Source organism: Ailuropoda melanoleuca, chromosome 15 (assembly GCF_002007445.2).
Source record: "Ailuropoda melanoleuca isolate Jingjing chromosome 15, ASM200744v2, whole genome shotgun sequence".
Classification (NCBI taxonomy): Eukaryota; Metazoa; Chordata; class Mammalia; order Carnivora; family Ursidae; genus Ailuropoda; species Ailuropoda melanoleuca.
The window spans coordinates 53670423-53694731 of record NC_048232.1 but is presented as its reverse complement, the minus strand read 5'-3'; the positions used below and the strand labels follow the sequence as shown (position 1 = coordinate 53694731).

The following is a 24309-nucleotide window of genomic DNA, read 5'->3' as shown; positions in this document are numbered from 1 at the left end:
CATTTTTCCAAAATGCAAGAAAAACTCAAGGAAAATTAGGTATTTTTGAACTATCTCTTCCTTAATAGATGAACCAATTTTCAGTTGATCTGGAAATATTTCTACAAAACCTCTTAAAATAAGCGGATTGTATTTTCAGTACCTTAAGCTCTATCTCTATTTTATTTTAGGCATATGAAGTATAGTGTACACATTCACATCAGGACACTTGATTTTTTTTTTTTTTTTTTGCATGCATGGACTCCACTCCACTAAATGCAATTAAATTTAGAGTCACAGATTCATTTTAAATACCTCCCCTGCCTAAAATCTACTTTCAGAAAACCTTCCATATTTTTATTATATTATGATAGCTATATTGTGACTTAATATTGTGAATGTTGTCCAGCTACCCAGGTGGCCTATAATTATAAAAGGATATGGAAAGGGATCAGTCTTTGCTTTTAATATTATTAGAATATTTAAATATTTTGAAATCAAGATACCATATCAAATAACTTTCTTTTATTCAACTCTTATCTAAGTTTCCAAATCTGAAAAATCAAGAAAACAACTAAAAATATAAATACAGGTACAGATAACAGATATCAGTCTTAATACTTTTATTGGCTTTTTCTTATTCTCAAAATGTACGTTCTTACTTGCTTAAATAAAAACTATGCATTTAACAAGTCTTAATGAACACTCTAATGTGGTGGGATTTAGACCATATCACTTTCCCATTTGGACTTTGTTTCTCATTAAGTTGCTCTAATAATCCTGATCATTTGTCTTTCTACTTTTTTTTCCCTCTTGAGGTACCTTGCTCTAATGTAATTTTCATTTTTCACGATGCTGCTGAAAGGTTTATTTCTTTTTTCCAGTCAATGATATAGAGGAGTGTATTTAATCCTAATTGTAATTCTATTGACATTTTAGGAGCCAGCCTGTTCATAATGAGGTACTACAAAACCTCGGCAGCGTCCTGTGCTTGAAAGAAATGTTACCATCCGTTAAAGTATCTGTTGCTTTCCACATTTATAAACTTTAAGGCATGGGAACTAATGTCATCTTTTTATTCTATTAAAAACTTTAAATATATGTAGGTCTTTGTATTTCAAAGCACTTGCTTTTAATTTCCAAAGTCATGACGAAATTTCAGAATATTTTCATCTCAAAATATTTTCTGCTTTTTTAAAATCTGGGTTTATGCAAGTATAATTTACATAGAGTAATAACATTTCCTCTTTTCAGTGTACGATTCTAAGAGTTTTAATTGTCCCATGCAATCCCATGATCATCACCGTTATCAAGATCTAGGACTTCCAACACCCCCAAAATTTCTTCATGCCCGGTACGCAACTCATTCCCACCCCCAGCTTCTGGTAACTTTGATCTATTTTCTGTTCCTGTTACTTTGCCTTTCCCAGAGTGTCATATAAATGAAATAGTCATGGAGTCCGACCTCTTTCACTCAAGCAACGCCCATTTGAGATTCATCCACATCATTGAATGTATGGGTAGTTTCTTCCTTTTTATTGCCAAGCAGTATTCCGTTGTATAGATGTATTTCCATTTAATTATTCATCTGCAGTTGAAGGCTATTTGAGTTGTTCCCAGTCTGTGTTGATTATGAATAGAGCTGCTATAAGTATTTGCATACCATTTTTGTATGAATATACATTTTTATTTATCTTGGACAAATAGCTAAAAGTAAAGAAGGGAATTTTAAGATAAGTGTAGGCTTAACTTTACAGAAAACTGTTATCCTGTTTTCTCAAGTGTCTGTGCCATTTGGCATTCTGACCAGCAATGTACAAGAGTTCTGGTTGTTCAACATTTTTGCCCATACGAGGTGTTGTCAATTTTTAAAAAAAATCTAGACATGTTAAAAGAGTGTAGATGTATTTAATTATGGTTTTAATTTGAATTTTCCTAGTGACTAATGATACTGAGTATCTTTGATGATGAATATCTTTTCATATTTGCCACCCGTAGATCTTCCTTGATGACATGCCTATTCAAAGAGTTTATCCAATTTTTAATTAGATTGTTTTCTTATTATTGACTTTTGAAAGTTCTTCATATATTCCAGATATGAAGCCTTTATCAGATACATGTTTTGCAAGCATTTTCTCCAGTCAAATTGTTTTTTCATTTTCTTAGCAAAGTTTCCCGAAGAGTTAGTGTCTACCTTTTTATACTACATTTTAGTCTATCCTCTCTGTTTCTAAACCCTGACATTAACAAATTTGCATTAATTTTTAATGAACAAATTATATAACTCTTGGAATTGGAGGGGCCTCAAAGAAAACAGACTCTAAAGATAGCACAGTTTTGTATACTATTTATTTGAATGATATAGCAATCAGGAATTCTCTTGGCTGAAAGTAGCAGAAAATCCAACTTCAGTGGCTTAAACAAATAAGACTATTTTTTTTTCATTACAAGGTGAGAGATAAAGGCAGCTGCTTGCAGTGTTTCAGGAGCTCCTTATAATCGGAGTTGGTATCTCTACTTTTTCATGGCCTGTCTCTTGCAGTGGTAGGCTGGTACTACAGCTGATGATATTCACACTCAGGACAAAAAGTAGAGAGGAAAAAAGGATAGCATTTGTACCAAGAGAACAACAGTTTCCCTGAAGCCTCTCCCCTACTTCCAATTAAATTCTTATTGGACAGAACTGGGTCCTATGATGAGGCAATGCTGGGAGGAGGAGGTTGAAGATGGGAGCTAGGGAAGGAGAGCCAACCCAGTATCTGCCTCACACGGCAATTTTAAAATAACACCAAAATACAAAAGACAGTAAAACTGTAAGAGCAGAAGAGAACAATCAAAATCTAATTTCGAATTCAAGGTGTTTTCCACGCTTGCTGGCCAAGCAGCTAAATTCTAAAAGCATAGTTTCAATTGCATCTTCGGCATGCACATAATAATACTAATAGAAATGTAGTAGCTATTATCATAAGAATTTAACGACAATAATGGGTTATGGTCTATGAAGCCACATATTTTATCCTCTTTGACTGCCTCTTGAAGATAGGGTTTTATGTAGATGCATAGATAGCAGATCTCTTGAAGTCACAAAGAGACGAGACCCAGGATGAGAAACTCATGATATGGATTTGTCAGCCCTTCCCTACCTCTCTGTACCAATCAGAGTTTTCAAGACCAAGAAGAATGATTCGATGTAAAGTGTATATTTTGATACTGTCTACATAACCTGTGTATACGTGAAAGCTCAAAGGCAAAAATCCCATTGCAGTAGAATTTTATCTGTTCAGTTTAACATATCTATATGGTAATTCTGTTGTAAACTTGATAAATAAATAGGAGTAAAAGAGAAACTTTTACTTCATTTGTACTTGCTATTGTCTCAGTGATAAAATTTCCATCCAGAAAAAGTAGTCTATTTGCTTGTTAATATAAAGAAAAGTAAAAGTAAATTATTTATTTAAAAATTTTTCAAGAGCCCTTCTACAGTGAAAGTTTACATTCATTCAAAGTCTTAGAAAGAGCCATTAATTTTTTTTTTTCCTTCATATTTTGGCCCAGGTGCCTAACACACTGACTGGAGTAACTCTTAAATGATTGTTAGCTGAGTGAATGACTAAACGCACTTTCCGAATCAACTGACTGCAACCCCATCACCTTAATTGAATTGATCTGTATTTGTAAATTTTCAAGAGCTTGGAATAAGTTCCAGATATTCAAAATGCTAGTGAATCTAGTGAGACTTATTCAAAGTTAGTAAATTACTGATACAAAAATGTAAGCTAAAACCCTGTACAAGCGTTTCTGTAAATCACTTGAGTTTCAGTAGGAAAATTAAACCCATCTTACCCAAATGGAAAGTGCTTAGAAATGCTGTAGCTGAAATTGTCCAGAAATTTGGAGACCCAGCTGATTCTGGAAACTGTAAGCCCCACTGTCCCTGGTTGAAGCTCGTGCAACCATTTTCTGTTTTCCCTTTAAGAATTCTCTCAGGGCATCTGGTAAAATATTTTAGCTTTCTATAACAATTTCCTTCGAAGTTTTATAAATATCTGTACAATTGTCTTTGAAAAGCAAGATAGATAGGGATACATTTTGTCCCCAGAACATGATGAATCAAGTAACTTTCATAAGGCAACATAGCTAATGGAATAGAACTAATATCTCCCAGTTTTGACTTGATGCTCTACCTAGACCATGTCAGCCAGTGTTTAAAAACCAGCTGATCAGAATCTGTGGTGCTTTACGGAAGGAAGAAAAGACTAACAATATAGTATTTGACTTCTTTTCTTTGAATCTTAGTATATTATGATCATAAAAGACAATTAAAAAGGCTATTTCACGGGGGCACCTGGGTGGCTCAGTTGGTTGGGCATCTGCCTTAGGCTCAGGTCATGATCTCATGGTCCCAAAATTGAGCCCCCATTTGCTCCCTGCTCAGCAGGGAGCCTGCTTCTCCCTCTTCCTCTGCCCCTCCCCCCCTTGTGCTCTCTCTCACACGTGCCCTCTCTTTCTCAAATAAATAAGTAAAATATTTTTTAAAAAGTGCTATTTCACTTTTATTTGGAGTGCTGAATTTGTTGGTTTCCAAATTGTATTATACATTTGCAGCTACCACTTGTGTAACGGTAGGCATCATATTAAACCTAGATGGCTTTATTCAAAATATAAATAAATACTGGTGACATCTCCAAGTTTTTGTTTCCCCAATGCTACCAAAATAAGAGTAGTCTGATGCTGTCTTAATAAGAAAGCCTCATGTGGTTGAAGGAGGGAAGATTTTGGAGGCAATGAGATCTGAATCTCTGCACCAAGTCTGCTATTACCTGTGTGTCATAGGCATGTTACCATCTCTGTGGCTGTTTCCTTGTGCGTAGAGTGCCTGAATCATAAGTTGTGAGCATCGAATGAACTTTCAGATACAAAATGCTTAGCATTACCTTGGCCTCGAGCAAGTCCTCATTAAATGCTCACCGGAATCATGATTATTTACCCCAAAAAATATTCGTTGAACAAGACCCTTTTATTTCTTTACAAGATCCTTCACCCCGTGCTACACCAGTGTCTTTTTATGGCCTACTGATTATTATGTATAAGAAGAAATGATACAGCATGATTTCTTAGTTCCGGGTTTTTCAGTCTCAAGACTATTGCCATTTTGGCAGATGGTTCTTTGTTGTGGGGAAGCTGCTCTGTGCATTGTGGGGTAGTTAACAGCGTCTCTGTCTTCCAATAATAGATGCCAGTAGCACCATCCCCCTCCCCATTTGTGACAACCCAGAGTGTCTCCAGACATTGCCAAATAAATGTCTCCTAGGGGGCAAAAACAGCCCCAGCTGAGAACTGCAGTCCTCCCTCAATTCTCTGTAAAATGTGTTCATGGACTACCAATCCTAGGAGATTCTTCCCAAAAGATCCCAGTGTCAAATAAGTTGGAAGCATTGAATATGAATAATAACAATAATAGTAGTAATAATAGTTAATTTTTAAAATAAACTTACTACATGCTACCAACTGTTCTCATCTTATTTAATCCTCTTGAGAGACCTAGAAGTTCGTTACAACTCTAAGGCTTATTTTTCAAATGAGAAAACTGAATCCCAGTGAAATCAAGTAACTGACCAGAACATACAATGAAGACACGGCGTCTGCAGGACCTCTGCGTTAGCTACACGTAGTGCTGCCTCTTGCATACTCCGCTTTTTAATTCCCAATTCAAATTCGAGTGTTAAAGATAACGATTGTTAAATTTTTATTTACTTCATTTTAGGAACTTACAAAATTAGTTTTTGTTCTTGTCAGTCATGACGACCTCCTAATTGTTTGCTAATGATTGTCCTCATAACCATCCTTGGATGCTAGCAGAGGTAGCACTTTCCCTGGAAAAGATCACCAAAATGACTCCAGACAAATTCAGATGGTTCAAAACTGAGGAGGGAGAGATTTCTCTGCTTGGATGAGGCCTGGAACAAGAAACAGAAAAATTATAATTGGGTCTTTTAGCATCGTGTTAAATAGGGATAAACAAGGGTCTGCCAGGTGAAGGGGCATTCCAAACAGAGCAAACCGCATATGCAAAGGAAGGTGTGATACCTTTGGGAAACAATGAGGGTGGAGGAAAACAAGTAGGGAAATGAAATTAGAGAAAAGGCTGGGTTCTGCATTATTGTAGAATTACTGTAGGCATTTGACTTTGCAACCTTTACTCTAAAAGTTGTAGACAGCCAAAAGCACAGTGGTGACATGGTCTAGTAGGTCCTTGACAATGAAAACTACAGTCGATAGTGTTGGGTGGTGGGAGACCCAATGAAGACACTAATGCAGAGCTTTGAGCAAGAGAGAATGAGTTAAGATAGAATGAAGGAAGGACGCCGGGTGGCTCAGTGGGTTAAGTGTCTGCCAGGGTCATGATCCTGGAGTCCTGGGATCCAGCCCCACGCAGGGCTCTCTGCTCAGCAGGGAGCCTGTTTCTCTCTCTGGCCCTCATCCCTCACCCAGTTCATGCTCCCTCTCTCTCACTCTCTCTCAAATAAATAAATAAAAATCTTTTAAAAAAAAGATAGAATGAAGGGATCAGATTTAAGAGAGATTATTAACAAGAAAAGCAGAGTAAGGAGACTCTTGCTCTTAAATGGTCTGTAAGGTCAAATAAATAGAATTAATTTGTGGAGGAGATATCTCTACAAAACAATATGATGCACTCTCAAGGAAATAACATGGAAACATATTAAGCAGCCCTCCTGTAACGTGGAGAATTTGCATTAACAAGTCCCAGGCTGCACAAATGCTTTCCTGGAAAACCATTCCCTTCCTGTTCAGATTTCTCACCAAAATTGTCTACCCCAGTTATTGAGTGAAATATAAGACCGAATGGTAGGTTCTAAATGCTGCCCCTACCTTCCTAGGCCAGGCCACTTTGTCTTTTTCCTTCTAAACTTGCCACTTAGGAAAGATGAGTCAGCATTCATGGAGAGTCAACCAAATGTATTTGAGAAATGATGAGCCAGCTAAGAAATGTCAGGAAGAGATCTGTCTGAGGCACTCACAGAACGATTGTTGAATGGATGCATTAATCACATTCTGAATTCACTTTAATAACTTTTTACTTATGTGTGGAAAATAAGATTAATATTCTCATCTTTTACTGAAGTAGCTAATGGGTCACTCTCAAAAAATACCCCAGCAAAATTCCAAATGGACTTTTTAACCTCTGTACCTCATACAATTGATTTTTTACAACTTTATTATTTACATCTTTAAAATGGGCATAGAATCTAACATATTTAACCTTGTTAGCTTTTTTCTAAATATCTTCAAATTATCCTTAAAGAATCATTCTCTATACTTGAGTTTATTTATGATGAAGCAATTTATTTTGCCAGTGATATACAGATTTTATAATCCCACCCCTGACAATTTAGAAAGAAAACATTTTTTTCTACTACATTGTAATGATTTTCATAGTTGTGCCTAAAATCGTAATTAATAACAATACCTGCTATTTAAGGCGTGCTTATTAGGTGACAAGGGTCTTGAAAGTATTATTTCAAGTAAAAAACCATACTATATAAATATTCTTTACCCATTTCTCAGATGGACAAAAAGAGAGTCAAAGTGGTGAAGTGGTTCAACTAGGACCTCGTAGTTCCCCAGTTAGATGCAAGGCTCAAACTTTGGTCCATTAGTCAGCGAAAACAGTGTGCTTTGTACAATATCATTCTGAGTCCAGAGTTTTTATGTTTGATGAACATGGATAGCCAAATAATAAAAGTGTTGGCCTTCGCTGCTGCAACCCTCCCCCACCAAAAAATAGGAGGGATTTTTGGTCCTAATCACCAGGATAATAGATCCAGACCTATCTCACTTTGTGACAGAGAACTTGTATTTTGCAATGAGAATTTATCATCCTATCTGCAGTGAAGGAATTGATATTCTTCATGTTCTTACCCATTCTTTTTTTTTTTATGTGAATGTTTTAGGTGTATCAATATATGCATGAAACGATAACTGTTAATGGCTGTCCTGAATTCCGAGCCAGGGCCACAGCAAAGGTAAGGCTTGAGTAACTTTGAAAATACACTTGACCCCAGTGATCTAGTAATTGATTGTGCGCGTGTGTGTTTCAGGTATTCTCGTGTGTACACTGTAAGAGAATTTAGACATCAGTGGCAGCCCAGAGTCTAGAACCAGTACTACTAACCAGGTAAAAATCCGAATGGAAAATTGAACGTTTCTGCTGCTTCTGTAGCTTAAGAAAGGAGAATGATTTCATTAAACTCACTAAACGTCCATTTAGCACAAGCAAATCTACTGGTTCATTGTATGAAATAATACATGGCTTTCTGACACATGCCTCTGATCCAAAAGAACGTGTTCCCTATTCAGTGCATGAAGATTTCTTTGCACAAGTCAAAAGATTTGACTTGAGTCAGACATGAAGAGAACTCACCTGAGACCCTCTGAAGCAGGATTCTTCCGTGTCTTCAGCGGAGCAGTGGGCAGCTTGCTGAAAGAATGTGACATTGACCTAAAGGGAAAGCCCGTCACCTTCTGTGGTCATGACCACATTCACTCTTTAAAGACTCAAATCCAGAGATTGCAGAGAAATCTAATGGAAATCTTACACTAATGGAAATCTTAGAGCAATAGGATCATGAAATTATCTGGAAAATAGACCATTAGGAAACAGGAGTTTTAAACTAAGATTGCTGATGTAGTTCTTATTTTACAAACACAGAAGTGTTATAATAGATGCACAATGACTTGCTTTTTAAAAGCTCTTATCTTTCTAATAATGTATAAGAAATAAGAACTGGTGAAAATAATCAGCATTTTCCATTTAATTCTTTTGTTTATATCACCTCGTCTGGTTTCTCTCCTGATTTTTTAGTTTTCATTCTGTAACTGAACACTGTAGATTTGTAAGTTGTTTTGTTTTTTTAACCCAGGCAGAAGGAGGGTGTTATTATCATTACATCATGCTTTGCTTGTACTGAAGTGGTACACACACAGGAAAATGATCCCTACATGGTTTAATTAAGGGGAAAGTGAATTATGTCGTGTTTTACCATTCTCATTTCTTATTCATGTAGAACAGCAGGATAGCAGCGTAATGTTGCAATAGCACAATATTTTCTGGTTGTTTCTGGGCTGTCTGCATTGCATCCATGTCAGCCATTAAAATCTATGCATGACGACAAGGTTTGCATGAGCAAATGCATGTAGCTAAAAACAAGCCATTATTTCCATATCATTCACTAAATTTCACGAAATGCAGACAGTAGCATAATGCTCAATTGATGTGATAATGCTGTGTGTGGAAAAGAATGTACAGTAGTTGGCAATCAATATTTTCACAGTGTTGAGTAAATCACTTTATGGTAGGCATCTGATCAGCTGTGGTTAAGGCAGTTTAATGGAATTGGAAAATAAGAAGCAGGCAGAGAATCTTTTCTTGATAGAAACTACTTCAGTGCTGTTTTTTTCTTTCCATGAGGGGTGGGAACTAATGGTAAGTTGTGTTTTCAATTTATTTTTAAAAATTAACATATGAATCTTAAAACAATGTCCATATTCAGTGAAATTTTGTACACGTACGTATAAAACCATAGGCTGCTCATTTTGCCCACGACGCCATAGGAGTTGAAATATTAATGTAAAATGTAGGGGAAAACATCCTTACCAGATAAGAGTACCTCTTGTAATAATGCAAAATATGGATGTAAAATAATAATAATCTCTTTGAATCTATTATTTGTTTTAGCTTTTATTTTCCTATAGGTATCCTCAGTCAAAAAAACCCCAAAACTAAATTTGTGAAGTCAGTGGTCTAGGCAGTAGCAAGATTACATACATACTGGCCCGAGTTTGTACATATAAGTGCTTCTAAGTACATTGAGTAAATATTCATGAACATTTATGTGCAAGCACCGGGTAGACTATGTGTCATACAGAGAAGCGGATTACACGGTCAACACATCATACACAAGAATAGTTAGAGCATACGTACCGTACAGAGATAGTATATGGACCAAACCTGTTTTGAAGTCCAAGAAAAGGAGGAATTGCAGCTGCCTAAAACTGGGAAAGAGTTTTATGAAGAAGGGAAATTTGTATCATAATGGATAATTTCTAGAAAGCCGGAAATAGCGAGGCAGGGCTTTACCAAAGAAAGGAATCCTAGATGACATTTAAATGAAGCAAGCTCCCTCCCCATTGTGTTCTTTTTTTCACAGGAGAATGCTATAAAAATAAAAGGAGGTGCTCGATCCTACCCACTGCAAAGCCTATGATGAGCCTTGTGTCCCTCGCTTTATTACCAAATGACCATCTTTTCTTTCAGGCAACAGTTGCAGCTTTTGCAGCTAGTGAAGGCCACTCCCACCCTCGGGTAGTCGAACTGCCAAAGACTGATGAAGGCCTCGGTTTTAACGTGATGGGAGGAAAGGAGCAAAATTCCCCCATTTATATCTCTCGCATCATTCCTGGAGGGGTGGCCGAAAGACACGGAGGCCTCAAAAGGGGAGACCAGCTGCTATCAGTGAACGGAGTGGTATGTTCATAAAATAACCAGAGGTTTTCTCCCCTAAGCAAATCCCCCTGCCACTGCTGTTACTAAAGTCAATGTTGAAATCCTAGAACAAAACAGAATTTTGTGTCCAAACAGCTTCCTCAGCACTGATGGACAGTAACCCTACAAATGCAGTCATTTTATAGTTTTTATGCCTCATTTCATTTGTTTGGGTATGATATGTATGAACTAGTTATGAACTAGTTAGAAAACCATCCCAAGAAATCATCCCAACTTTTAGAATCATCCCCCATATGATTCTCAAATAGATTTAATGTTTAGAAGAACATAATAATTCCAAGACACTTTTTATTCTAATTACTATAGAAAAATACACACATTAAAAAATAAAGATAAAACTCCTCACCCTGTATTTTTTTTATTTTAATTAAAGAGGAAGGTTGATTTTAATGAGAAAAGATAATGCCCAGCTAATTCCCTAATGTACAACTATAAAATAGTAAAAATATATTAGCGTCTTCCCCCAAAAAGTTTGATTATGTTATGTATTCCTCCTATATATTTTCATTTTGGCATAAAGTTAAGGTAGATTAAAATATATAGCATTTTAAGGTAGAAGTATAAACATAGTTTTTTTTAGACCCGCGTATTCTTTGGATGTCACTTTATCTGAAGTGAATCGTTTTCTCCCCCTACCTTCTACTTACATCAAAAATAATCAAAAAGCATACATTTTCAAAGTTTAAATAAGAACAGATCGATGTTTACCTACGTATTCACCTAAGATCTTTTTCCTGGGAGCTTGAGATTTTAATCAACTAGATCTGGGTTGTGGCCGTGTTGATCTCTGCTTAGAACGCAGCAGTCAAAATAAAATGCATCTGGAATGTGATATTGGTAACTAGGGGGTAAATTCTTGTGTATTCATATCTTGTATTTTATTTCTTTTTTTTTAAATTATTTTTAGCCTGACTAGTAGTTTTGTAGAACCCCAAACTACTCATTCCACTCTGCTGACCTCTGATGGCTATCAAAATCATCAATGCATGAAAATGCTCTATCACTTCAGCATTCCGATTCTAAAATTACCATTTACTTTTTTTGCATGTAACAATGCTTTGAGATGAGCTTTCTTGATGACCTTTAGGTAACAATGGCTTTTTCAAAGCTTGTTTCAACTGATCATTTTGAGTCTGACTTCTTAGTAGAGGGCTCTAGAGCTGGGTCATGCAGCTGTGTCACAAAGTAATCTGTGCCTCCGTGTATGAATTTACTAGTTTATCTGAATATCCTGGGAAGATCACAAGAAAGTATAGATTTTTTAAAAACGAAAAGTGCAAACAAGAATAAAAAATTCATTAATAGAAATTGTGATTATAGATAGCAACAATAAATGTCAATGAAATCAATTTAATAGGTGGTCGGTTAACTTTTAATTGTTTGTCAAAGGAGCTAAGGAGCCTTTGTTTAACCCATATATTTGCGAGGAAATAGCTATTGGCATCTCATAATTTCTCATCCATTCCTTGCAATTACTTTATCTGGGTGGCTGCAGGGGGTATTGGAGACTGGAATCAGACCCATCAGTCTCTATCACTCAATATTTATATGATTATAAATTAACATCCCCTACACTTGAATTTCCTAGTCTGAATAAGGGGAGTTGTAATGAAGGGCTCTGATGAGCTTAAAATGAGGCAAAATGTCTTTTAAGAACTGTCCTGTGATAATTTGGTCAAACACACCTTTGATAAGTAAGTGTGTTTATTGAAGAAGCTTGAAGACAGCAATAGCCCTATGATATTGTTAATGCTAGTCTTGTTAAAAAGTAAATCTCAAGGCAAGTTCTGCTACACGTACAGGCCTTTTTATTTTATTTTTTTTAAAGATTTTATTTATTTTTTTGAGAGAGAGAGAGAGAGAACGAGCAGGAGGGAGGAGCAGAGGGAGAGAGAAGCAGACTCCCCACTGGGTAGGGAGACCACCTGGCTCGATCCTAGGACCCCAAGATCATGACCTGAGCTGAAAGCAGACGCTTAACCAACTGAGCCACCCAGGTGCCCTTATGTGTATCCTATTTTAGCAAACATATTAGCAAAAAGGCCTTCACACAACCTCTTTGATAAGTTGATGAAATTCTAGCTCTCTGTCCATTCGGATGGTCCAGTCATTACCTGGGGAAAAAAGTGCACTTGAGGCAGATGAAACAACATTCCAGGGCCAGGATTTTGTTACCCCTATAGTCAGCCTCAGACAACCAGAAATCCTATTGAACTGGCAGTTGGATATAGGAGGGTTTAGTGATCAAACCTAGACCACCAATCCTATGGTATGGGCTATGAGCCTCCTTAAGATTTTTGCACCCTGCTCATGCAAAGATGGGGAATGTCTCCAAAAGTCTTTAATATTCCACATATATTTAAAACTTTTAATCTTACCAATTAAGTTTCATTTATCATGGTAGTTAGTGAGTCACTAGTTTCACCAATTTTGAATCCATTTCTGACATATTTTTGCTAAAAAGCAAAGCATCATTTGTTCAGTGAAATAGGTTTAACAAATACTTTTATGGTTGCCAAGCTCTAGAATATTGCCTTTCCAAGAGAATGCTTGCTGACCACCTTGGACTGGTTTAAGCTCCTAAAGTTGGGGTTTCAAATATTGCACATCCATATAATCAAGCTATATATTATAAACTATCTCTTTTAAAGTTTTAAAAATAAGGTATATACATTTTAACGTGCCTAATATTGACCAGATGTTCACCAAAAGGTAGTTTTCATTCTGTAGATGAGAAACTTCATGTTTCTCCTAGCCATGCAAAGAGTAGTTAATCCCAGGCGAGAACCCTGGGCTTCTAATACCCAATCTAGAAGTTTTTTCAGTATAAATTTCAGTCAGGTAAAAGTACTTAATTTAAAAAAAAAAAAAAAAAAGAATAACCCTGTAATGGAAGAGCTAAAAAAGAGAAAAGATTAGCAAATGATCAAATTATTTCTCTTTACACCTTAAAGTACCATTTGGGGAAATTACTATGGAAGATTTTGAGAACATGTCATTATGAACTGAGAACAAATTTTAGAAGAAAGTGACTTGAAGGGCTGAAGCAAACCTGAACTGCTTCAGTACAAGTACTCTGGGGAACATTTCCTAAAGTCCTACTTAAAAAGTGAAGAAATTATTCCATGGATCTTTAAACATCTGAAAAGATATTTGAAAGGATGTCTTGATTATGTACGTTTGTTTTTATTCCCTGCCTCCTTTTAGAAAGGGTATGTCACAATGTCTGACAAAAAAGAAAATATGTATATACAGAACTATTAACATGGCATGTTAGGTAATAAAGTGGGATGATGGAAAGAGGGAAAAATCAATAAATAGAAATAAAGAAAAGGTACAGCAATTGAGCAAGTGATTTTCAGTTTCTCTCTTAGTGTCTTGGAAGACAAAACAGAAGGAAAACTCATACCAGCTCAGCTATCATTGGAGGAAAATTTTTTTTCTAAACCTGAGCTCTGGAGAAATTTCCCATGGGATTCTTACAAATGAGACATTGAATCACCTAATAGAATTTTCTAGAAAATACAGAGACCTTTTGTGTAGGGCTACTTCTACTATGTCAACCCTCAGTAAAAATAGAGCTGAATGCTCAATTAAAATTTAACATTAACAGAAGGTGAAAATGTTACAGTTTGAATTTATAGCTTTCTAATGATCTCCTTTTCACCCTTCTATGCCCAAGTATGTCATCAGCAGTTTTGAGAAGGGACTAAAGGACCATTTGTAAAGGGTGCAGCCAATGTGGAGGCAGCAGAGACAATAAATAAATTTAGTGATAGAGTCCAGGTATAAAAAAATCTCAGTAGAATGGTTGAATAGGCCTAATTTAATGAGACTCTCCATGAAGGCTTGCTCCTGTGCCCAGAAAACTAGCTACCTATGTGCAAAATCAGGGAGGAATGGCTGAACAACATAACCTGAAAGAAAAAAAAAAAAAACCTGGGGATTTCAGTTGATTTCAAGAGGAATATGAGGGAAGTTGGGGGAAAAAACCACAAAAACATGTGACTGTGAGTGTCAGGGCATTAATACGAATAAAGTGACAGACATGGAAGGTCCGGCTCTGGAATGTGTTGTTTGGCTCACACCCCATTGTGCTCCAGACCTGGTTCCGTCCTTGTGGAGAACAATTAAGTTCATCCAGAGATGAGCAGTCTTGTATCCATGAACATGTTAAAGAAGGACGGGAGTTGTTTAGGATGGAGAAGAGATTATTCAGGGGAATGACGGCTGTCTTCAGTTGTCCTGCGTTGTGTGAGCTGCCTGACGGCAAAACCAACACCCTTGGGTCAAAGTCATAAGAAAGGTATTTCAGCTGCTTATAATAAACAGCTTTTAAACACAGAGAGCTCTATAAATAGGGAAACACTGAATCATGAAACAGTACGGGCCCGTCATTGGAAGTTTTCATCAGAGATTAGAAGACCACCTCGAAGGAGTACTTTAGAGTATGTGTACTGTGTAGACAGCTGGAACAGTTCACCCCAAGGTCCCCTCTAACTCTGTAACTATGATTCTATGTTCTTAGATGGGATTTTGCTGAGACTGCTATACACACCCCCACACATACCCCTCTTTATACAGGTAAGTAGACTCCACCTATTCTCTGTGTACACTACTAATGAGAGATTTTTCCTGAACAGAAAGATTAGAAATCTATTACAATATAATACTTTGTGTTTATTTAGTACTTCACAGTTTATGAACAGCATTTACATGATACTCTCCCAATTATTCCTTAGAACAGTGAGCATGAAATGGATAGGGCCAGAGTTTGTTCCTCTCTGTCTCTCTCTCTGTCTCTGTCTCTGTCTCTCTCTCTCTCACACACACACACACAGAAATGGATACATAGAAACCCACACTGAAATACACACACGAAACTGAATTCTAGCCTTTATTGTGATCATAACTGATGCTTACCAAATGTAATTATTAGTTATTTAAAAAGTCAATCCCAATGAAATTGAATAAACTCCATGGATTGTGCCAACATCAATTTTCTCTTTTTAATATTAAACAATAGTTGTACAAGATGTTAATAGTGGGAGAAGCTGAGTAAAGGATACATGGTACTCCCCTCTCTATTTCTTTTCAACTTCCTATGAATCTGTAATCATTTCCTAATAATCTTTTTTAAACAGGGAAAGTTCAAAGGAATCAACTTGAAATAGGATATCCCACTGGTACTGATGGGAGAGAGGGCAGGTGGGAAGCAGACGGCAGAAGACAGAAAGATAAAATAAAAGTACAAGAACTTTAAAAATATGTCACAGTGAGAAGAGGCCTTCATTAGCTTCTGAAATCCGTGCGTGTTTTTAGAGCATCATTGGTGGGAAAATTGCAGTTAAATTTGCCCAGCTCTGTAGTTAATCCTAAATAAAGCTGTTGATACAGTGTATGCACAGTGCTAATTGATTTTCAAGCATAACAGATGAATGAGTAAAAGTTTGGGGATGGAACAGAATAAATTGTTTTCCTGGAATTTGGCTTTTTTCCCATTTTATAAATACCTATGCCGAGTTAAGGGTGAGTACTCACAGTCTAAATTACTTATGCAGAAATGCTGTCAGGTGTGGAATGAGGACGAAACAAAAATTAGAATTCCTTAAATTTGAGCTCTCTGGGGCTACAGCATCCCAGAAGGGAAATCTGTATGAAAATCTTATTTACCTGTTATCTGAACAAAGAGAAAACACAAATAAAATGATTTTTTTAAATTACTATGAAATATGTTAAGATTTCTATGAAAATGTAAGCTCCACATCAGAATGTGTGCCCATTGACAGCAGTAGTTTTTGTTCTTTGCCTTATCTTCAGCCTTCGGACAGTCCCTATCCATAGTCGAGGCTCCATATAGAATTGTTGAACTCCAGACACTGTTGTTAAGCACTTTACATAATGAATTTGTTATTTCCCCATAATGATCTTTTGTGGTAGGTGCTATTATTAGTACTCTCATTTTACATGGGGAAACTGAGGAAGAGAGTAATCCAGAAACTGCCCCGAGTTCATACAGCTACTGAATGATAAAGCTGGAAATTCTAACTCAGGCAGTCTGGCCTTATTCATTGTCATTTAAAGGTAAATGTATATCTCAACCATTAATAAATTAGTATTTTTATTTATCTGTAGAAAAGATCAAGGTATCTTAACCTTTATGGGTTTAGTAAGTGCATTATTGGTGGGAAAAGGGTCTGTCCTTTTTCTCAGATTCTCACAAGGGGTTTTGACCTTTCAGAAGTTAAGAACCATTCCTAAAAATAGTGTTTTGAAAAAGGATGTGTTTATTTGAATTCAGGTGGCTCAGAACACGGAAGGGGCCTGAAGAGTTTGGCTTGGATGTAGTTGAGTTGTTCTATGTCTGCCTAACCCCTCACTCCACTCCGTGCCAGACACAGACGTTTCCGAGGCTGCGGTGCAGCCTGGACAGCCAGTTCCAGCCCTGTTGATGTCCCCTTGCCTGTTAGAGGGGAGCAGGCATAGTCCTCAGAGGGGGAAGGCAGAGAGGCAGAGCCTCAGTCTTCCCTTTCCCTAGAGGCCTGGCGTGACGAACCCCAACTCAGTCCTAGGCCACGGGGCCTTGAGGAAAGCTAGTCTCCTCACATCTTCTCTCTGCCTAGGAGTCATTTCCAGGTTCTTCACCTTTCTCGGCAGCTGAGTGGCAGATCGTTTGGGTTATAATGAAATAGGAAGGCAAGCTGGAATACAGTGAAGTACTGAAACTTTTTGTTCTCTGGGTGACTTCGTGTGACACTCCACTCACAACTGTGAAGGAGCCATGAGAAATGCCATTGTGTTGTTTTAGCCCAGTCACACAGGGCACCATATCCTCCAGTACATGGCAACGCAAAGCAGGTGGTGGTCTGGGCCCCTTCATTCTGAGGTGGCCCATGAGGTCGGCCACCCCCACAGAACAGGTAACCGTAGCTCACAGGCTCCAATGGCTGCATTCCTGCCCCGCGACTGAGGCCTGCAGGAATGGGCACTGCGAGTATTGGTTCACAGACATTAACTGCCCAACTTGAGCTTTGAGCGTCCACTGAGATTGTGCTGGTAAAACGGACTGAAAATGTCTCAGTGCCAGGACACACTCACATCTAGTCAGTAATAAAGGACAAATCTCTAGGTGCTAGAAAGCATTCCTACGCATGGGGTCGGGCTGACCTAAATCTCTATTTAGACTGCTGATGACGAGTGTTCAGTCTAGTTGACGCTGGTGCAGTCTTTCTCAGAGTTATTTTTACCATTTGTTGTTTGTGTTTTCCTCATTTTTGTGCTGCTATTTTAGCAATGTTTTTTTTCATTCATTCAACAATTATTTGTAGAGCAATTATTATGTGACAGCTGCTGAGCTAAGCCCCGGGTATAGATGGTGAACAAAATAAAAAAGGTTGTAACTGTCTGCCTGGTAGAGAGTAAGAAAATGAGGCTGATAATCATAATAAGTCTATACACATACATCTCTATGTAACCGGTGATACATCTATCTATCACTTCTCCCAACCGAAAGGAAGTCACCCCGATGATTGAGTTCAGTTCTACACTGGTCAGAATAATGAGATTTTCACTGCAGGTGTGGATTCGTTTCCTATGGCTGCTCCAACAAATTATCATAAACTTGATGGCTTAACCAGTAGAAAAGTCTTCTCTCCTCGTTCTAGAGGCCAGAAGTCTGAAATTGAATGACCCAAAACCAAGGTGTGAGCAGGGCTATGCCCCCTCTTGAGGTTCCAGAGGACACTCCTTTGCTCGGTTCTTCCACCTCTAGTGGCTGCCTGCATTCCTTGACATTTGGCTACCTCGCTCAAATCTCTGCCTCCATTACCTTTCTCTCCGTGTCAAATCTTCCTCCACTTCCGTCTAAGGACACTTGTGGTTGCATTTAGGGCCCACCTAGATTGTGCGGGATAATCCCCTAATCTCAAAATGCTTAATGTAAGCACATCAGCAAAAACCCTTTTTCCATGTAGGGCAAGGTTCCAGGGAATAAGACCATTGAGGGTGGTTATCCAGCCTTCCACAGTGTGCTGATTTCCTAAATCCAGAGAGCGTACGCGTGTCCAGGACTAGGGACTAGGACCAGTTGTCCACAGGCAGTGGGGGGGGGGGGCGCAAATTGGTTTTCCACTCTCAGGTCAGCATGTGCTAAATCTTGCCCACCCTACTCCTGTTCTTCCCCTCCCACTTTGGGACCTTTTCTCCTTTTACTTTTTGTCTATACAGTTAATGAAGCCCTTCGGGCTCCTCTTTGCCTTTCCCCGAGCCCCGATTCCGTCTCGTCTTTGGATGATGAACAGCAATGCTGCCATCACTTCCTGCTTTACAGCCAAAGGTTTTCAGCTGTTTTTGAGTCTTTTTTTGCCACCTAGGTGTGGACTGAAGGAAGCCAAGGGGGATGGGAGAGACACAAAAAAATACAAATTTATACTTCCAGATATAAAACTGCCTCATAATTAAGCACTGTGACGAGCAGTCAGAAAGGGAAGAGAAGAAAACAAGGCGCCATGTAAAAGAGTATGAGGAACTACTTTGAATAGTGGTAGGGATAGTCTCTTTGAGGGGTGACCTATAAGCTGAGACAACGGGCAAGGATGAGTCTGTCGTCCTCAGAGGAGAGAGCTTGTGTGGGGGCTCCCAAGAAAGGAAGTCTGTGACTTGCCACATGGGAGAGGCTGAATGAGAGCAGAGCGACTGCGTCATGGAGAGTCAGATAAGATGAGCTCAAGAGATGGTTGGGAACTAGATGGGGCAGATTCTTATACGTGCTACCAAAAAGGTTTTATTTCATTTTATTTTGAGGAATCTTGATGTCCGTCAATTCTGAACTCTGGTGATGGGCTGAGGATTTCTGATACCTTCGATGGCTATTCATTACGAAATGATACTTTTTCACTATTTAAGTATGGTATTGTTTTTTCTCTATTTACATTTTCTTTCTATACCCATAAACCACTTGACTAAGATCTGGCACCTGAAAACAAATTTAGAGCCATTTTCTGTCTTTCTATGTTACTTTAAATGGAAATTAAAAAACTTTTACTTTATTGCCAATTGATATTTTCAGCATCTCAATTAAGACATTAAAATTCAAGTTCTTGTAGTTTCTGAGGAGTATAAGGATATTCTAACCATAATAGGATCATTTACTCTTTTTTTTAAAGATTTTGTTTATTTGGGAGAGAGAGCGCACAAGTGGGGGGGGGCGGGTAGAGGAGAAGCAGACTCCCCACTGAGCAGGGAGCCTGATGTGGGACTCGATCCCAGGACCCTGGGATCATGACCTGAGCTGAAGGCAGACACTTAACCGACTGAGCCATCAGGGGCCTGATCATTTACTCTTTGAAACTCTATTTCATCATGTATAATGCAGAAATGACCATACCTTTCTTGCAGGTCAGATGTGATTAAGGGAAAATGTGTGAAAGTGTCTGCCACTAACTATTAATTCTTATTAACTATTATTTATATTAACTGTTAATGTAAAGAACTTTCCTTTGAGACAGGTAAGAGTCCCCTTCCTATCTTACAATTTTGCCTGCATATATATTTGAACTCTCATCTCAGACTAAGTCATTTCCTTTGCTCTCTCTTTATGTTCAAGAGATAGTAAGGGGCACCTGGATGGCTCAGTCAGTTAAGCGTCTGACTTTGGCTCAGATCATGATCTCGGGATCCCAGGATCGAGTCTCACATTGGGCTCTCTGCTCGGTGGGGAATTTGTTTCTCCCTCTCCCTCTGCTCCTCCCCCCTGCTCATTTCTCTCTCTCTCTCTCAAATAAGTAAGTCAAATCGTTAAAAAAAAAAAAAAAAAAAAAAAAAAAAAGAAGAGAGAGAAAAAAAAANAAAAAAAAAAAAAAAAAAAAGAGAGAGAGAGAGATAGTAAAAGTCCCTTGTTGACCATTCTAAGTCTGGAGGCAGTTGGATCCTGTTCATTGGCTGGTATTGACAAGTCATAGGATTTTTTGGTATTCTTACATCTTCAAAACTGATATAAGGGCACCTGTCCTATCTACCTTGCCTAATAGCAATGAAGGTAGAAGAGAGAATTAATAAATATAGATAGCATTGGCAAAAAGAAGACTTTATCAAAAAGAACACTTAAACCTTCAACAAAAAAACGCACCATTATTGCTGTATGTTATTATCAAACAGCCTTTTTCCTTAAGCTCCCAGATGGGTCTGTCTGTATTTCCTGTTGCTACAGAGCCTAAATTTGCAATGCAGAAAATGGAAGTAATCATCCTGCTTCTGTTGGCTGAGAACTATGTGGTTTATCTCAAAGGAATACANCTCTGTATTTCCTGTTGCTACAGAGCCTAAATTTGCAATGCAGAAAATGGAAGTAATCATCCTGCTTCTGTTGGCTGAGAACTATGTGGTTTATCTCAAAGGAATACAGCATTTGTCTTCAAATTCTGTGCTACATCAAGTTCTGGCATCATTTTGGCTTTGAGGAACTCACCAAACCCAATTACCGGTTATTGTTTTAACCATTTGCAGAGAAGCCAGTTCCTATTGCCTAAAAGCTGTGCTTGATGATTCAGTTGAAGCTTAACTGGCTTGAGAAAGAACATTCTTTTAGGTTATTAAATGTTGGTCTGCAGACTGCTGGCAGCAGCCTAATGCGTGGTTGGGACGTGGTTCATAGACCACGGTTCTGCAGGTATACCCAGTGCAATGTAGACCGAGTTCAGCCACGTTTGTGCCATTTTCCACAATGGATTTGGATCTTGTCTTGTTCTTGGTTACATTACAAAGAAGGAAGACGCTGATACAGATGGCCATCATCTAACACATCATAAGCGCTGTGTGACTGCTGGGAGGTTCATGGGAGATGCCCAGGCTTAGATGTTAGTGGCCGAGCCTCAGCTGTGGGAAATGGAGGGAAGGAGTCTCGGCAGTCGTGGGGCCAGAACCACACCTTTCTAAGTTCAGCCATTGGGTATGGCCATGTTTCATGAAGTTGCAAGGTGTGTCATACTGACTTCTAACCGAATCATAGCATGTAGGGAATTTCACAAATGACAACCATTCTGGAAAGAAGACTGCATCAAAGGCTTATCTCAGAATTATAGGATCCATGAGAAGGAACACTGCCATTGACTGTAATTACCATGAGGGACAAAGACAAAGAGGTTAACAGCCCACTGTGAGTGACTCTATCTCTACAGGGAGGCAGTGCTTTAAGAAATCACTTGAACATCAAAAACTAAGGATATACTGCATGGTGACTAACATAATAAAAAATCATTTAAAAAATAAGAATAAATAAAATTATGAACCAAAAAAAAATCACTTGAAAGGATTTAATCAGACTGCCAAAAAAGAATTATTAACCATGTGCCCTTATGCCTGGCACTGGGAAAGGAGCAGTTTAAGCAAAACATAGATCATACCCTAAAGGGGCTTACTTTTTATCTAATTCTCCTACAAACATCAAGTTAAGTTTTTCATAAATAGAAATGGCTACATTACTCGTAACTGGCCTTGGACCTAGCTTTGGGTGATGAGTAGAAATATTGTGCCAACATGTTATGAACAGAAGTAGGCTAAGGCCTCTCCACTTTTCTGCCTGAACCTAGATGGCACAGTATCTATTTGACCACTCCACGAAGTCTGGTCTAAGTCTGAGGGGAAGTCTGAGAGCTCCCCAAGTTTATAATGGGTCTAGAATGAGGCTGACCACTGGGCTGGGAGGGGGGACAGTTGCTAATCCTGAAGTTCTCTTTATTTTTGTGCCCATGATCTACTTAAATTTTTAGAAAATGTAAATGATTATTGTGTTGTTATTCATTCTTAAGGAATGTAAGAAGCAACTTTAAATATCACTGCCCCTGCCATAGCAATTGAGGCAGAGCTAATTATAGGAACCCACTGCACACACCATTTCACATGGGTCTTAGTTTAGTCAATGAAATTGGCAGGAGGGATAATGCAGAGCTGTATGATGCTAGTGATCAGATCACACATCATTTTATGGTGTCAATATTTGTAGATGTTAAAAATACTTCCTCCAGTTGTATTGAATATATTTTGCACATATTTGGAGTATTCCGCAAAGAAGCCCACCTGCTTGACCTCTAATAAATTTGTTAAGAAAATCATCAAGAAGTTAATTATGTGCAACTTATTAGGCGTATTTGATTATTCTGTGAATAAAACAAATCAAATATAGTCATTAATATTCCCTCTGATGCACTCTCGATTATTTATAGATATGTGGGACCTGAGTCAAGCTTTAAGCTTTAACTATCTTTGTCGTGTTACTCTCTCTAGATCTAACCATGTCGTCTGCTTTCTCTAATACATGAACCTCTCAGTTATTCCACCAAAATTTCAGTTTAAGAGATAAAAATAGGACTATCTGTCGATAAAAGATAGTTAAATTCCCTGTGTCTAGAGCACATACGTTGCCAAACAAGGTTATATAACATTGTCCAGTTATAGTCTTGATAGTCATTCTTTCATTCAAAAAAGTATTATTTAAGCATCTATAATGTGCCAGGCATTATTTGAGGTGGTCAGTATCCTCCAGTGGAAAAAAATAAAAAGAGAGAGAGAGAAATTCTTTCCTTCTTGGAGTTTCTATTCCAGTAGGACAGATACGCAATAAATGAACCAAATAAATCAACATCTATAATGTTAGATGGTGGCAAGTAGTAAGGGAAAAGAAATCAGTACAGTATCAGGAGGATGGGGAGTGCCGGGGTGTGGGGAGGAGAGGGTGTGGGGCTGGGTGGTCAGAGGAGCCTCAGTGAGGTGATATTAGAGGAGAGGGTGAAAGGATAGGAGGGGCTTAGCCCCATGAGTGTGTAGGGAAGAACATTCCATCCAAGGAAAGAGTCAGTGTAAGGTCCCTGAGAGAAGAGCACCTGGCATGTTGGAGAAGCAACCAGGCGGCTACAGACGAGGTCAGTGGCAGTGGCTGCCCCCCTTTTTTATTTTTAAAGTTTTTGCTAATTGAAAAAGTGTAACTTTTAAAAAATATATCTTCTTCTCAATATATATGCAATTACATTAAAATGGCAATTTAAAAATCCCCGGATACTAGGCTTAGAAATGAAGCAGGCCTAAGCACAAGCGTAGTCCCCAGTCAGGAGCAAAAGTAGCAGGAAAGGCTTCCTTGGAGAGCGTGCGGTCCAGGCATTGGCCAAGCACTCGGAATGCACCAGGCCACTGAACCCTCACAAACTAATTTGGTGGAATGTGTGCAGTTTGTGGAGTCATTTGGTAACTTCTCTGAGCCCTACTCTCCTCATTGCGGAAGATGATAACTGGCTACCTCGTTTTTATGCTTTGGTGTTAAAATGGCAGAACGCGGTCCATGACACACAGTAGAACTGAAAAAGCGTTGGTTGTGATCCTTGTTACTAGTTTATAATTACGGCAGCAGCCATGAATCTAACTAGGAAATCATTGTGTTCTCAGAGAAGTGACAGCATAGCTAACTTACAAAGTTGTTGATGGACAGGAACCAATTTGTAAAATTTAGGTATTCATCCATCCATCCATTCATTCATTCAGCAGAATATTACTAGGTCTGGTGTTGTCTTAGTCATCGGTGATAGAAAAAAAATAAATACCTCTGATTTCATATTTGTAGGTCTGGGGAAGAAATAGGCTTAAGTGTGGGGTTCTGTAGGAGATCATGGACGGGCGTGTACCTGGGACATGGGAGGGCCAGACGAGGCTCCTCCACGGACGAGACTCAGACAAGCAGATGCTGTAGGTAAATGGAGGCA

At 38.3% G+C, this 24309-nt stretch overlaps 1 protein-coding gene across 2 annotated transcripts in view; it reads left to right on the top strand.

The window, feature by feature from the left end:
- LIN7A (lin-7 homolog A, crumbs cell polarity complex component) overlaps window positions 1-24309 on the top strand; it is a 122620-nt gene that overhangs the window by 73318 nt on the left and 24993 nt on the right. For both annotated transcript variants that reach the window (XR_004620815.1, XM_002916775.4), the window contains exons 3-4: window positions 7953-8024; window positions 10316-10525. Coding sequence is in view for 1 of the 2 variants with exons in the window: in XM_002916775.4 (XP_002916821.1) it covers window positions 7953-8024; window positions 10316-10525 (282 nt within the window). In the remaining variant the exon portion in view is untranslated. The remainder of the gene's footprint in view (window positions 1-7952; window positions 8025-10315; window positions 10526-24309) is intronic.